This window comes from Acomys minous (assembly GCF_964271855.1).
Source record: "Acomys minous genome assembly, chromosome: 7".
In the NCBI taxonomy this organism is placed as follows: domain Eukaryota; kingdom Metazoa; phylum Chordata; class Mammalia; order Rodentia; family Muridae; genus Acomys; species Acomys minous.
In genome coordinates, this window is record NC_140488.1 from 92,013,211 (window position 1) to 92,030,015 (window position 16,805).

The 16,805-nt window shown below is 46.6% G+C and overlaps 2 protein-coding genes across 2 annotated transcripts; both read left to right on the forward strand.

Moving 5' to 3' along the window:
* The first annotated feature begins 4,620 nt into the window (after nt 1-4,620).
* On the forward strand, nt 4,621-8,785 carry LOC311601245 (protein Wiz-like). The gene has a single exon (XM_084788638.1). It carries the CDS (start codon nt 4,648-4,650, stop codon nt 8,335-8,337), a length of 3,690 nt encoding a protein of 1,229 aa, XP_084644764.1. The 5' UTR covers nt 4,621-4,647; the 3' UTR covers nt 8,338-8,785.
* Nucleotides 8,786-9,992: 1,207 nt separating this feature from the next.
* On the forward strand, nt 9,993-12,562 carry LOC311601246 (protein Wiz-like; the record flags this gene model as incomplete). Its single annotated transcript, XM_084788639.1, is given in 6 exon segments — nt 9,993-10,459; nt 10,461-10,591; nt 10,594-11,433; nt 11,436-11,837; nt 11,840-12,173; nt 12,175-12,562. Coding segments are annotated over 6 exon segments (2,562 nt in total), but the record flags the coding sequence as incomplete, so codon positions are not given.
* Between the last annotated feature and the right edge of the window lie 4,243 nt (nt 12,563-16,805).

The window sequence follows — 16,805 nt, forward strand, 5'->3', positions numbered from 1 at the left end:
AGAAATGCTCAACCTCCTTAGAATTCAGGAAATGCAAACCAAAACAACTCTGAGATTCCATCTTACACCCATCAGAATGGCTAAGATCAAAAATTCAAGCAACAACACATGCTGACAAGGATGTGGAGAGAGAGGAACACTCCTTCATTGCTGGTGGGAATGCAAACTAGTACAGCCACTTTGGAAATCTATCTGGTGCTATCTCAAAAAACTGAGAATAAGGCTTCCTCAAGACCCAGCTATTCCACTCCTTGGAATATACCCAGAAGGTGCTCCAGCACATAACCTAATTATTTTTTTTAATCAATACTCGGGAAAGTTTAATCATAAATTTCCCCTGGCTAAAGCCATTGTGTTTACAAGACTGTCATAGCAATATAGCTTAAGCTAAATGTTCTCTAACAAAGAAAAAAAAATTGACCTACATCAAGTCCCAGACCAACAAGTGTGCTATCCAAGCCTAGGCTAACTGCCAAGAGGTCCTCTATTGTAAAATATCTGTAGAGCATGATTTTCCAAGCTTCTATTGCTCTCAAAGAGGATTCTAAGGAAATGTTTCTACAGGTAACAGTATCTAGCCAGCTACTGTTATGTCAAGGTCTTAACTTTCTTTCATACAGTTTCTGCTTGGGTGCTCACAGTCAGAGCAAAAAACTCTATCATTATCTCAAGCCCTTGGCCAGATGCCCTCTTTCAAAATTCTCTGTTGGAAAAAAGTTGTCCCTATATGAATTTCCATAGGACTAAGAAAGTTTCCTATTTCTTCTTCACTTCTGTCAGCTTTTGCTTCATATATTTTGCAGTTATGTTTTAAGTGATGTATGTGCTTAGGATTATTGAATTCTCTTGATGGATTGGATCTAATTCTTAGTTTGAGTCATAATTTTTATAGTTACCTTAATTGATTTTGTCCACTAATTTCATGGAACATATTTGTCACATTCAACCTACTAATAACATTAAATTTAAAATGTTTTTCCAGTAGGCAGCTTCTAATAGGTGATTCAAAAATCCCACCAGTTCTTTAGATAGTTATATTTTTGACTGGAATGTTTCTCTTACTTGTATATAGTTATTATTGACAATGAAAGACTTGTTATTTTGTATTATGATTTTCTATCCTACTTTTACAGTTCCTCAGTTACTTCATTACTGCCTTTGCTTGAGATTATTTTTGGTTAATGGATAATTTTGATCTAGTCTAGAATGGCCAAGCATGAAAGAAGGATAGAAAGATAGACTTGAGTCTCTCTCTCTCTCTCTCTCTCTCTCTCTCTCTCTCTCTCTCTCTCTCTCTCTCTCTCATATTTTCTTATTGAAGATGAAGTTAATAAAATTGCATCCTGGTCTTCTATTTTTCCCTTGATTCTCTGATATTTGTCTTGTGATGTGGTTACCAATTTAGAGCTGGAGATTAATTTCACAGATAGCTCCAGGGACAGATGTTTTATGTATCAAACATGCAAGAGATTGGCTATGAAGTTCAACTGCAAGCTAATTTCAGTATGCATATGATCAGGCCACTGCATGAGAGGCAATTGGTCTGAAGTTGGTTTCACAAAATCAGTGAGTGACTTCTTAGCAGAACTGAGATTGCACCCTGAATCCGAATGGGGGTATGTAAGTGTTATGGATTAAGAACATACATCCAGTAGGGACTTCTTCACTATAGTGAATTCACCCAAAGCTCCAAAAAGTGAATACCAAATACAAGAGAGAACAATGCTTGAGTCATACTATCAGAGGTGTTTAGAAGAAAAGACTATTGACTTCAAATGAGAATTTGTACACTAATCATTAGAACTTTATGGTTGATAGCTACATGAAGAAAAGCAGCCAAAAGTTAAATTTTTAAATTTTGTTTTCTCAAGACAGAGTTCCTCTTTGTAGCCTTATCTTTCCTGGATTTGCTTTGTAGAATGGGCCCCAATCTTACATAGATCCACCTGCTTCTGCCTCCCCGAGTGCTGGGATTACAGGCAAACAACATTGTGCCCAGCTGAGATCTAATCTTAAAGGAAAGAGATAAACACCAAGGTACAGAAGTAAGTTCACCAAACAGAGTCCTTAAATATTGAAACATTTTGTACCCATGGCTATGTACATATGTGCCTACATATATGTACCCGTATATTGTATACATTATTATCTATTCTCCCAGCTAAAAAAGCTGATAGATGGTGACCCAAACAACACAACAACAAGGAATGAAAAATAGAGATTCTATTTTTTGAACTTTAAATCTATTATAAAATTTATAACAAACTGTGGTTTTTATCTGGGAGTGCTGTATAATTACTTTCAAGTAGTTTTACTTATATCTGCTCGTTGACTGAACTTTCACAAAACATGGAATAATTTATGAAAATCACTTAGATATGCAGTAAATTATTAGAGAATGAATTAGCAAACGAGATGCATTAACATATTGCCATAGTGGTAAAGGCCTATAATACCTGCAAAGAAGAGAGTAAAGACTTAGAATTATAAGTTGAGAGCTGACTGTATGACAAGCCCTTGTTTCAACACTAAAAACAAACAAGAGTATTAATTCTTCTGGTTTCCTTAAAGTGTTTGTTATAGAAGTTTTTGTTTTCTATAGGCAAACGGAAGTTGTGATCGATTAACTCAGACAACTTGAACTTCTGATATATGAATCATATACTTTCTTGGCACAGTGAAACACATAGGTAAATTAAATATTTTCATGCAAGATCAATGAAGACAAGTATAACTCCTTTCTAATAGAGCAACACCACATCAAATCCAGCATCATGACATGAAGTGGAGAAGAAATGTAGCTGGGCAAAAGTACTTATCAGAGACAAACTCAGGGAGTTTGATGAATTATACAGATAATATCAAGAAGATCTTATAATTCTAATACATTTTACTCCACTCAACCAATAGGGATGTTTGAAAGACATTTGTCCATGATTTGCTAGAAATGAAAGCAAAGATTCAAAAAAGAATATACTGTCAACAAACTGTGTCATAACATATTTTCATCAAATTTATATTATTTAGCCACCATAGAAAGTATAGTTGAGTTTGTAAGGATCCACACTAAATTAAACATCTATGTATTGAACAAATATTTCAAGCTTGCATTGTTTATTTTAATACAAAGATCGTCTAAAATGATTAATGACATTTTGGCTTTATGACTTAATAAGATTTTTAAGATTATAAGGGTGGTTGTAGTTATGACACTTTTAAGGTTAAGGTTGGAAAAAAGTAAATGAAATTTAAATGATATGCAAGCCAACCAAAATTCTCCAGGCCTCATCCTTACTGAGGAGCTTTTGTCATTGGATACTTGTTAGTGGAGGAAGAATCCTATCCTTTTTTTTTTCTTTTCTTTTTGTATGTAACCACTGGTCAGTGAAAGGACCTTGAAGTCATCCCAAGACACTCCAAGGCAAACTCTCAGCACAAAGAATATTTATTTGCCCCAGAAGGAAAAAGGGCAGGGAATAAGAGACAGAGATTGGAGACAAAGGATGAAGGAGAAGGAAAAAGAAAGAAGGGAGTTGGAGAAGGGATATTTGCTGCAGAGATTCAGAGGACTGCCTGTGGAGAGAGAGGGGACAGTAGTGGCCTGTACACAAATGGCAGTTTGTAAAGCAAAAAGGGGGAAACTCTATGTTAGGATGAATTGGTTACGTTTGAGTGGACATGTGATTATGGTAGCTAAAAGGGGAGGTTGATTGTTGGATGTCAATACTTCAATAGCTTGACCTTGGTAGTTAGTCTTAGGAGAAGGAAGTGGCCAAATAAGGGAATGGACCATGGTGGCTAACATTAGGCATGCAATCTAATGGTTTAGCGGGGTAGAGGAAATAAAGGAGAAGGGTAAAGGACAAAACTGTTGGGCAACCCATTTGCCATTTTTGGACCCATGTTTGCCATGCTTTGGCCTATTATAACCCTTCAGAAGGTTTCTCATACAGAAATGATCAACCAGAGCTGCATATTCAAAGCTTGTCCCAGCCTGAGGTGGGAATCACAGAAGATGAGAACTGGAGTAAGCAGCTCAACAGGTAATTTCCACGTCATTTCCCAGTGACTCAGTTGGTCTAAACCTCTCCCGGGAAGCTCATCTGGTTACTGCTTCATGCAGGGAGCTGGTCTAGTCTTTTTTGCACTAAGCTTTTCTGAGAGTGACACTCAGAAGTGTATTCTTTACTCTTTGGAGGAATGAACTTACTGAATCTGGTCTGTTTCAAGGACTTCCTGGCGCTAATTTGAGGTGGTTTGTTTTTGTTTTGTTTTGTTTTGTTAAACTTTCTTTCCTGTTTAAGGAGCTCTCCTGCTGGATGGAATGTTTTATTTAATCTTGGGAGAACTGCTACACAACAGCAGTGCCAACTGGATGTATTAGGTTATTAAAAAAAAAAAAAAAAAAAAAAACTTTAAAAAGAGGAGGCAGCAGCCCCGATGGCGTCAGAGCAAAGATGGCCGCCTCCACGGCCCACTGTGCCCGCACAAAGAACACAGAACACAGAACCGGAACACAGAACCGGCCTGTGTTCTGAGGAAAACACAACAGTGGCCATGGACTTGGCGTCTCCCTTACTCCCAAAGAAGACACTACCTGTCTCTGGGGCCCCGGAGCAGGTGGCAAGTCAGCTGAGCAGCAGCAAAATGGCCACACAAGTTCCTCAAAGCAGCGAACAGGAACTGCCAGACCTCAAGGCACAGAGCCTGACCACTTGTGAGGTCTGCAGTGCCAGCTTTGAGAAAGAAAAAGGCCTGGCCAGCCACGAATGTTCACAGCAGCAGCAGCTGGGGGTGGCAGAGTCAAAAAGCGGTGGTGATCTCGTCGACCTGCTCTGTGAGCTGGAGAGGCACAAGGGCCCGCCGGATGCTCCGCTTGGGCTACCCCCTAGCCCGACCAACAACTCCAACTCACCAAAGGAGTTGGTTGCTGGGGCTGCCAGCCCTGGCCTACTTACCCTGGACGAACCTATGGATGGCCCTCCTGTCAAAAGAGCGCTCAAGTCAACTTGTAGCTCCTCAGCCGAGGGCCTGGCCCACCCTTCCACCTCTCCTCTCCTCAAGAAGACCCCACTGACTCTGGCAGGATCCCCTCCAACCGAGAATCCTGAGGAGAAGAGCCCCCAGCTGTCCCTGAGTCCCCTGCAGACTACACCACAGGCACAATGGCCCCAGTCTGAGGACAAGGGGCCTCAGGAGCTCACGTTAGATAGTGACAGGGGCAGAGAGCTGTACTGCCAGCTGTGTGGGTCCTGCTTTGAGACCCGCAATGGCCTGTCCTTTCACGCCCGTGCCCACCTGCGCCTGCTGGGCGTCAGCAACATGGACACCAAGGGATCCCACATAGACATGCTCGATAGCCTTATAAGGAGGGAGGGCCTCCAGATCTGCCACCGACCTGGGCAGGGAGCACTGGGCCAGCTGGGGTGTCCTCCTTCTCCCTCCACAGACCTGTCGAGGCTCCCTACCTCTCCGCCGATGAAGAGCGTCAAGCTGAAGTCCTTGGGTATGGCCAGCCCCTGGGAAAAGCAGGACCTCTTGGCCGCTGGAATTTTCCCGGCCTCTGATGTCGAGCCATCTACCGTCGACCTCTCTACAGGCCCAGAGAGAGAAAGAGATATCCTCTGCGAATTCTGTGGTGAGTTTTTTGAAAACCGAAAGGGTCTGTCCAGCCACTCATGTTCACATCCAGAGCAGCTGGGAGTGTGTGAGTCTGAAAGCAGTGGTGATCCCATCTACCACCTCTACGAGCTTGTGAGGCAGATAGGTCTGCCTGATGCTCTCCTTGGGCTGCCCCCTATCCCGACCAAGATCTGCAGCTCACCAAAGGAGTTGGTTGCTGGGACTGCCAGGCCTGCTCTACTCATCCTGGCCAAAACTATTGATGCCCCTCCTGTCAAAAAATCATTCAAGCCAACTTATGGATCCGCATCCAAAGACCTGGCTCAGCCGTACAGCTCTCCCCTCCTCAAGAAGGCCCCACTGAATCGGGCAGGATCACCTACACCCAAGAATCCTGAGGAGAAGAGCCCCCAGTTGTCCCTGAGTCCCCTGCCTACATCCCCACAGGCAAAAAGGCCCCAGACTGAGGACAAGGGGACTCAGTATCACACTTCCGATAGTGACGGGGGCAGAGAGCTGTACTGCCAGCTGTGTGGTGCCTGGTTTGAGACCAGGAAGGGCCTGTTGAGTCACACCCATGCCCACCTGCACCACCTGGGAGTCAGCGACCCAGATACAAAGGAATCACCAATAGACATGCTCCAAGGGCCTTTGGGGAGGGAGGGCATTCAGAGCAGCCTCCAACCTGGGCAGGGAGTCCTGGGCCAGCTGGGGTGGACTCCTTCTGCCTCCACAGCTCTCTCCTTGCTCCCTACATCACCACCGGCCAAGAAGGCTAAGCTGAAGGACTCAGGTATGGCCAGCCCCTGCGAGAAGCAGGACCTCTCGGCCGCTGGCACTTACTGGGCCTCTGAGGGGGAGACAGCTCCTCTCAATCTCTCTTCAGGCACAGAGTTAACCAAAGATATCCGCTGCGAATTCTGTGGTGAGTTTTGTGAGAACCTAAAGGGCCTGGCCAGCCATGCTCGCTCCCACCTGCACCTGATGGGTGTGACTGAGTGGTATGTGAATGGCTCACCCATTGACACACTGCAGGAGATCCTGAAGAGAGGGACCCAATCCAGGCCTGGTGGACACCTCCACACACCAGGGCCTGACATAAAAGCCCTGGCCGAGGTAGTGGACAGTGAAGGTCCTGGCAGCTCACTAGAAGCCCACAGTCCCTCGGATCTTCACTTTGCACCCTTGGCCAAGAAGTTGTCACCACCACCAGGCAGTCCCCTGGGCCAGTCACCGACCGTGTCTCCTCCTCTCATGGCCCAGAAAATGTTCTCAGGCCTTGCTATGCCCTCCCTGCCCAAAAAACTGAAGCCTGAACAAACGAGAGAGAAGATCAAGCAGGAAACACTACCAGGGGCCCTTCATGGGGAGCCTCACCCATCTGAGGGTGCACCTCAAGAAGATATGGACCCGTTGAACCTGTCATCTCGGGCAGAGCCAGTGCCTGACATCCGATGTGAATTCTGTGGTCAGTCCTTCAAGAACCACATAGGCCTGTCTAACCATGCGCGCTCCCACCTGCGCCAGATGGGTGTGACCCAGTGGTCTGTCAATGGCTCGCCCATTGACACACTTCGGGAGATCCTAAAGATGTCCAAGCTGGGCCTCATCGAGAAGGAGCCTCTAGCTGGAGACCTAGCTCCTTCTGTCACTGAAGATGGCTCCCCCACAGCAGTTGCTGGGGCCACGCATTCCACACTGCCTCTGTCACCCCTGGCTAGCCATCCAGGAACACCAGGAGCTGGACCAACCCAGGTTCCCCTGGAGCTCAGCCTGTTGTCGCCCATCACAGGGGCTAAGCCTTCAGCTACCAGCTACCTGGGCCCAGTGGCGACCAAGCGGCCCTTCCAGGAAGACTGCTTCCTCCCAGTAGAGGTCGAGGCCAAGACTGAACTGCCCTTCAAGGCAAAGACTCTCCATGAGAAGACCTCCACCAAGGCCTGCTGTGAGCTCTGTGGCCGTCATTTTGAAAACCGGAAAGCCCTCGCAAGCCACGCAAGGGCGCACCTGCGGCAGTTCGGTGTGACAGAGTGGAGTGTCAAAGGCTCTCCCACCGAGACGCTGAGTGAGTGGATCAAACAGTGTCCCCAGAAAGTGGACACCTACCGAAGCTACATCCAGGGCGTCTGCCCCTTTACCAAGAAGGTCCGAAGCGCTAACCGTAGCCATGACAGTGACAAGGGACCTCCCTTGGGGCTGGCACCTGGGGCCCTGTCCCTGGTTGGTCGAAGTTCTGGAGATGAACCAGGGCTTGAAGCTGGCAGAGCAGCTGAGAGTGGTGAACAGCCTCTGGCAACCAGCCCACCTGGGACTGTAACACCTGAAGAACATGAAGCAACGAATATCAACAAAATTGAACACCAACAAGCCCACCTCCCTGATCCTTCAGCATCTCTGGGTGGTGAGGAGGCCAATGACCTGCAACAGAAGCTGGAAGAGGTTCGGAGACCGCGACGCCGACGCCGACGCCGGTTCAGGCTAGGGCCCACCCGGGTGCGTCCCTCCTACCAGTCACCACTGGTCAAGATTGTGGGCAAGATCTGCATCCTCAAGTGCAGGTTCTGTGAAATGATATTCCGTGGCCCATTCTCCATCCAAGAAGAGTGGGTGCTGCATTTACAGCAGCACATTCTGGAGAACTCCTCCAAAGCAGACCCTCTGCCTAAGGAGCCCCAGGCCCCAGAGGCACAGACAGCAGCTGTAGAGGCACCCTAACATACAAACATTTCTGATCCCCTTTTATGCCACCTGTCCCCTCCCACTTTTCCTCTGTATCCCCTCCCCCCTTTCTTTTCAGTTTCCAAAGGAGGAAGCCAAAACCTCAAACCGGTGCCCCTTGGGGGCTAGGCACACTACAACCTGGGCACCGGAAGCCAGCTAGCCACCTTACCCACAACCTGAGGACGCTGGGGCCATAAGGGTGGACTCTAGGAGGCCACCTGGTTGGTCCAGCAGGGGCATTAGCCAGGGCCTTATTGGTGGCCAATCTGCTCGCAGCAAAGAACAACACTTCCCTGTGTCTAGCAACCAGACAGGGCTATGTCTGCTATCTGTTACCCTTTGCAGAAATACCAAAGACCCCTGTTCCTTTTGCCCCCACGAATATCTATTCTCACTCAAACACAGGCAAACACACACACATGCACCTCATGAGACCTGGGATCTGCCCTGGCCCCCTCAGTTCTCAAATCAAATGACTGCATCAGGCCATGGTGCTTGCTCAGGGGGATCCATGCTCCCTCTGCTAAGCCTCTAGGGCCTGGGAGCCTCCACTGAGCTCAGAATGCCAGATAAATTCTTGTTGGCTTCCCACCTCCCCAAAAGGGGCCTTTCTAGCTTGGAAGAGCTCAAAGCTGACAGCTGCCTCCTGCTCCAGGACCTGGAGGGTAGAGTGAGCTGTAGGACTCTCCTCTCCCACCCCTGCCACCCTTCCCCCCTTCACTGTTTCTATCTATGTATAGCTCCCTAGATCTTTCACTTTTTTTAAAAAGAAAAAAATGCATTTTATGAAGAGAATAAAGAACGTAAATCCTTTTATTTTGCAATCCTGGTCCAGCTAGATACCTGGATCTAATAGACCTTTCAACCTTTTTCTGTCTCCACCTTTGGATTATCAAGGTATCTAGAAATATGTAAATTAGATTAAATTTCTCTCTGGAAACGCCCAGTCCCCTCCAAAAAAAGAAATATCTCCAAGGTATTAAAAAACAAGAAATAAACTACTGGCCTTTGGGTCTGAACAGAATTTTCAAGAGAAGAAATAAATACGGATGAACATTTTCAACACTAACATTTAAGGAAATGGAAAGAAAATAAGTTTAAGGTTTCATCTTATTCCAGTTACAGTAGCACTAGGACACAGAAGACCTAACAAAAATTCTGGAGATGAGGGAGGGGAAATGGAGCCTATTGATTGCAAACTGGCTTAGCAACTCTAGAGCAGTGTGTAGAGCTGCTCAGAAGCTAAAAATAAATCGTCCATATGCAAATCCTTGTGATGGTTCTTATTAGTTTTTTTACTTCTACAAGTACACTAATTTAAGCAAACATATCTAAGGATAGAAAGCTGGCATCCACATATAAGATAAGAAGATAAAGCCTGAAGCATTTTTCTCTGGTCCCTGGTTACTACACTCTTAAAATTTCTAGCTCCATTCATTTACATGAAAGTATGTATGTACGTATGTATGTTCTATAGTAGGACGTAGACCTTTGGGTATATGCCAAGACATGGGATGGTGGAGTCATATGGTTGTTCAATTTCTAGATTTATGTTCACATTAATTTCTATAGTGGCTGCATATAATTTTACTCAATATAAGGAATAAGTGTTCATATTCCTTCATATCTACACTAGCTGATAAACTACTCATGGCAGCAAACAGGAACTGCCAGACCTCAAGGCCCAGAGCCTGACCACCTGTGAGGTTTGCAGTGCCTGCTTTGAGACAGAAAAGGGCCTGTCCAATCACACATGTTTACATCTGCCACAGCTGGGGGTGGCAGAGTCTGAAAGCAGTGGTGATCCCATCGACCTCCTCCATGAGCTGGTGAGGCAGAAGGGTCTGCCTGATGCTCCGCTTGGGCTGCCCCCTAGCCTGACCAACAACTCCAACTCACCAAAGGAGTTGGTTGCTGGGACTGCCAGGCCTGCTCTAATCACCCAGGCCAAACCCATGGATGTCCCTCCTGTCAAAAAAGCACTCAAGTCAACTTGTGGCTCCTCAGCCAAGGATCTGGCCCATCCATACAGCTCTCCCCTCCTCAAGAAGGCCCCACTGACTCGGTCAGGATCCCCTACAAACAAGAATCCTGAGAACAAGAGCCCCCAGTCCCCTGCCTACATCCCCACAGGCAAAAAAGCCCCAGTCTGAGGACAAGGGGCCTCAGTATCACACTTTCCATAGTGACGGGAGCAGAAAGCTGTACTGCCAGCTGTGTGGTGCCTGGTTTGAGACCAGGAAGGGCCTGTTCATTCACGTGCCCACCTGCACCACCTGGGCATCAGCGAACTGGATGCCAAAAGGTCCCATATAGACGTGCACCATGGCCTTTTCGGGGTGGGGGGGCGAGTCCAGACCAGTCTCCGACCTGGGCAGGGAGCCCTGGGCCAGCTAGGGTGGACTCCTTCTGCCTCCACAGCTCTCTCCTTGCTCCCTACATCACCACCGGCCAAGAAGGTCAAGCTGAAGGGCTCAGGTATGGCCAGCCCCTGCGGGAAGCAGGACCTCTGGGCAGCTGGCACTTTCTGGGCCTCTGAGGGGGAGACAGCTCCTCTCAATCTCTCTTCAGGCACAGAATCAATAAGAGATATCCGCTGCGAATTCTGTGGTGAGTTTTGTGAGAACCTAAAGGGCCTGGCCAGCCATGCTCGCTCCCACCTGCACCTGATGGATGTGACTGAGTGGTATGTGAACGGCTCACCCATTGACACACTGCAGGAGATCCTGAAGAGAGGGACCCAATCCAGGCCTGGTGGACACCTCCACCCACCAGGGCCTGACATAAAAGCCCTGGCCAAGGTAGTGGGCAGTGAAGGTCCTGGCAGCTCACTAGAAGCCCATAGTCCTTCAGATCTTCACATTGCACCCTTGGCCAAGAAGTTGTCACCACCACCAAGCAGTCTGCTAGGCCACTCACCGATTGCGTCTCCTCCTCTCACGGCCCAGAAAATGTTCTCAGGCCTTGCTATGCCCTCCCTGCCCAAAAAACTGAAGCCTGAACAAATGAGAGAGAAGGTCAAGCGGGAGATGCTGCCAGGTGCCCTTCATGGGGAGCCTCACCCATCTGAGGGTCCCTGGGTGCACCTCGATAAGATATGGTCCCATTGAACCTGTCATCCCGGGCAGAGCCAGTGCCTGACATCCGATGTGAGTTCTGTGGTCAATTCTTCCAGAACCACACAGGCCTGTCTAACCATGCGCGCTCCCACCTGCGCCAGATGGGTGTGACCCAGTGGTCTGTCAATTGCTCGCCCATTGACACACTTCGGAAGATCCTAAAGATGTCCAAGCTGGGCCTCATTGAGAAGGAGCCTTCAGCTGGAGACCTAGCTCTCTCTGTCACTGAAGATGGCTCCCCCACAGTAGCTGCTGGGGCCACTCCTTCCTCACTGCCTCTGTCACCCTTGGCTAGCCATCTAGAAACACCAGGAGCTGGACCAACCCAGGTTCCCCTGGAGCTCAGCCTGTTGTCGCCCATCACAGGGGCTAAGTCTTTAGCTACCTAGGCCGAGTCGCGACCAAGCGGCCCCTCCAGGAAGACTGCTTCCTTCCAGCAGAAGTCAAGGCCAAGACCTACATCCAGACTGAACTGCCCTTCAAGGCAAAGACTCTCCATGAGAAGACCTCCACTGAGGCCTGCTATGAGCTCTGTGGCCATCACTTTGAAATCCGCAAAGCCCTAGCCAGCCATGCAAGGGCGCACCTGTGGCAGTTCGGGGCCCTGTCCGTGGTTGGCCGAAGTTCTAAGAGTGAACCAGGGCTTGAAGCTGGCAGGGCAGCTGACAGTGGTGAACGGCCTCTGGCAACCAGCCCACCTGGGACTGTAAAATGAAATGCAGAATATCAACAAAATTGAACACCAACAAGCCCACCCCCCGGATGCTTCAGCAGCTCTGGGTGGTGAGGAGGCCAATGACCTCCAACAGAAGCTAGAAGAGGTTCGGAGACCGCGATGCAGACGCAGATGCCGGTTCAGGCTAGGGCCCTATCGGGTGCGTCCCTCCTACCAGTCACCACTGGTCAAGATTGTGGGCAAGATCTGCATCCTCAAGTGCAGGTTCTGTGAAATGATATTCCGTGGCTCATTCTCCATCCATGAAGAGTGGGTGCTGCATTTACAGCAGCACATTCTGTGGAAGAACTTCTCCAAAGCAGACCCTCTCCCTAAGGAGCCCCAGGTCCTAGAGGCACAGACAGCAGCTGTAGAGGCACCCTAACATACAAGCATTTCTGATCCCCATTTGTGCCACCTGTCTCTTCCCATTTCTCCTCTGTATTCCCTCCCCCCTTTCTTTTCAGTTTCCAAAGGGGAGGCCAAAACCTCAAACCGGAGCCCCGTGGGAGCCCGCACATGACAACCTGGGCACCAGAAGCCAGCTAGCCACCCTACCTGCAGCCTGAGGACTCTGGGGCCACAGGTGTATCCTCCTGGAGGCCACCTGGTTGGTCCAGCAGGGGCAGTAGCCAGACCCTTGGTGGTGGCCAATCTGGTTGCAGTGAAGAAAGGCATTTCCCGGTGTCTACCAACCAGGCAGCAACATGTCTGCTATCTGTGACCATTTGCAAAAATCCCAAAGACCCCTGTTCCTTTTGCCCCCACGAATATCTATTCTCACTCAAACACAGGCAAACATACACACATGCACCTCGTGAGACCTGGGATCTGCCCTAGCCCCCTCAGTTCCCAAGTCAAATGACTGCATCACTCCATGGTGCTTGCCCAGGTTAATCCATGCTCCTTCTTCTAAGCCACTAGGGCTTGGGAGCCCCCACTGAGCTCAGAATGCCAGATAAATTCTTGTTGGCTTCCCACCTCCCCTTTCTAGTTGGAAGAATTCCAAGCTGACAGCTGCCTCCTGCTCCAGGACCTGGAGGGTAGAGTGAGCTGTAGGACTCTCCTCTCCCACCCCTGCCACCCTTCCCCCCTTCACTGTTTCTATCTATGTATAGCTCCCTAGATATTTCACTTTTTTGTAAAAAAAAAAAATGCGTTTTTTTGTAGAGGATAAGGAACATGAATCTTTTTATTTTTGCAATTCTGGTCCATCTAGATACCTGGATCTAACTGACCTTTTAACCTTTTTCAGTGGCTACCTTTTGGAAATGCCTCTTCCCTCCAAAAAAGAAATATCCACAAGATATTAAAAAACAACACATATACTAGTGGGCTATGGATCTGAACAGACTTTACAAGAGAAGAAATAAGTATGGCTAAAAATTTTCATCACTAACATTTAAGGAAATGGAAGGCAAATACGTTTGAGATTTCATCTTATTCCAGTTATGGTAGCACTAGTAAACAGAAGACCCAAAAAAATTCTGGAGATGAGGGAGGGAAAATGGGGCCTTCATTGGCTGATTGAAAACTGGTTTATCAACTCTAGAGTAGTGTGTAGAGTGCTCAGAAGCTAAAATTAATCTTTCACATGCAAGTCCCTGTTATGGTCCTTATTAATTTCTTTACTTCTACAAGTATACTAATTTAAACACACATATCCAAATATAGAAAGCTAGCATCCATATATAAGATAATTAGATAAAGCCTAGAGCATTTTTCTCTTGTCCTGGGTTACTACACCCATTTTAAAATATATGTATATATAATATATATTTTATTTTTATTAATTTGTTCTTGTTTCATCTCAATGGTTATCCCATCCCTTGTATCCTCCCATTCTTCCCTCCCTCCTCTTTTCCCCTTATTCCCCTCCCCTATGACTGTTCCTGAGGGGGATTACCTCCCCCTTTATATGCTCATAGGGTATCAAGTCTCTTCTTCTTCAAGCCTGCTATCCTTCCTATGAGTGCCACCAGGTCTCCCCCTCCAGGGAACATGGTCAAATATGGGGCACCAGAGTACGTGTGAAAGTCAGACCCCACTCTCCACTCAACTGTGGAGAATGTCCTGTCCATTGGCTAGATCTGGGTAGGGGTTTGAAGTTTACGGCCTGTATTGTCCTTGGCTGGTGCCATAGTTTGAGCGCGACCCCTGGGCCTAAATCTGCCTATCGTAATGTTCTTCTTGTAGGTTTCTAGGACCTTCTGGATCCTTTTACTTTACTATCCTCCCATGCTTCTCTCATCTAGAGTCCCAATGGGATAAAAATATATTTTTTTAATTTATTCATATTACATCTCAATTGTTATCCCATCCCTTGTATGCTCCCATTCTTCCCTACCTCCTTCCTATTTTCCCCTTACTCCCCTACCCTATGTCTGTGACTGAGGGGGACCTCCTCCTCCTCTATATGCTCAAAGGGTATCAAGTCTCTTCTTGGTAGCCTGCTATCCTTCCTCTGAGTGCCGCCAGGTATCCCCCTCCAGGGGACGTGGTCATATATGGGCAACCAGAATTCGTGTGAAAGTCTGTACCCACTCTCCACTCAACTGTGGAGAATGTCCTGTCCATTGGCTAGATCTGGGTAGGGTTTCAAAGTTTACTGCATGTATTTGTCTTGGCTGGTGCCATAGTTTGGGCCGGACCCCTGGGCCCAGATCTGCCCATTGTAATGTTCTTTTTGTAAGTTTCTAGGACCCTCTGCATTCTTCTATTTCCGCATTCTCCCATGCTTCTCTCACCTAGAGTCCTAATAGGATGTCCTCCCCTCTGAACCACTTTCCTGGTAAGGGAAGACTTTATGGGACAGGACTCTTGGGCTAGTGTCCAGATATAAGTGAGTATATACCATTTGATACTTTCTGCTTCTGAGTTAACTCACTCATAATCCTTTCTAGTTCAATCCATTTGTCGACAAATTTTGGGAATTCCTTGTTTTTAATAGCTGAGTAGTATTCCATACTGTAAATGTACCACAGTTTCTTTATCCATTCTTCTACTGAGGGACACTTAGGCTGTTTCCAGCTTCTGGCTATTATGAATAAGGCTGCTATGAACATGGATGAGCAAATTTTCTTGTTGTATGCTGGAGCATCTTTTGGGTATATTCCGAGGAGTGGAATAGCTGGGTCTAGAGGAAGCCTTATTCCCAGTTTTCTGAGATAGCGCCAGATAGATTTCCAAAGTTGCTGTACTAGTTTGCATTCCCATCAGCAATGAAGGAGTGGTACTCTCTCTCCACATCCTCACCAGCATGTGATGTCACTTGGATTTTTGATCTTAGCCATTCTGATAGGTGTAAGATGGAATCTCAGAGTTGTTTTGGTTTGCATTTCCCTGATGACTAAGGAGGTTGAGCATTTCTTTAAGCGTTTCTCAGCCTTTTGATATTCCTCTGCTGAGAATTCTCTATTTAGTTCTGAGCCCCATTTCTCAATTGGGTTATTTGGTTTGGTGGTGTTTAATTTTTTGAGTTCTTTATATATTTTGAATATTAGACCTTTGTCAGATGTAGGGTTGGTGAAGATTTCTTCCCATTCTGTAGGCTGTAGCTTTGTTCCGTTGACCGTGTCTCCTGCCTTACAGAAGCTTCTCAGCCTCATGAGGTCCCATTTATATTAATTGTTGACCTTAAGGCATGGGCTGTTGGTGTTCTGTTCAGGAAGTTGTCTCCTGTGCCAATGTGTTCCAGGCTGTTCCCCACTTTTTCTTCTAACTGATTTAATGTCTCTGGTTTTATGTTAAGGTCTTTGACCCACTTGGATTTGAGTTTTGTGCATGGTGACAAATATGGGTCCAGTTGCATTTTTTTACACATAGACATCCAGTTAGACCAGCACCATTTTTGAAGATGCTATACCTTTTGCATTGAATAGATTTGACTTCTTTGTCAAAAATCAAGTGACCATATGTGTGTGAATTCATATCTGGGTCTTTGATTTGATTCCACTGATCAATCAGCCTATTGCTGGGCCAGTACCATGCTGTTTTAATTACTGCTTCTTCATAGTACAGTTTGAGATCAGGTATGGAGATTCCTCTGGAGGATCTTTTATTGTATAAGATTATTTTAGCTATTCGGGGTTTTTTGTTTTTCTATATGAAGTTCAGAATTGAACTTTCAATATCTTTAAAAATTGTGTAGGTATTTTGATAGGGGTTGCATTGAATCTGTATATTGCTTTTAGTAAGATGGCCATTTTTACTATGTTAATTCTCCCAATCCATGAGCAAGGAGGACCATTCCATCTTCTCATGTCATCTTCAATCTCTTTTTTCAGCGTTTTGAGTTTTTTCAAACAAGTACTTCACTTACTTGGTTAGGGTAACTCCTAATTATTTTGTTTTGCTTGTGGCCAATGTAAAGAGTGTAGTTTTCCTAATTTCTTCCTCTGCATGTTTGTCATTTGTGTATAGGAAGGCTACTGACTTTTTTGAGTTAATTTTGTATCCAGCCAATTTGCTGAAGGTGTTTATCAGCTGTAGTAGTTCTCTGGTGGAATTTTGGTGGTCCCTTATTGCAGTACCCACACTGCAATTACCCTGATATATTGAGCGAGGGGCAGCAAGTTGAAGAAGACTCGATACAGCGGGTCCTGTGTTCTATGAGAATGCCATTTAAT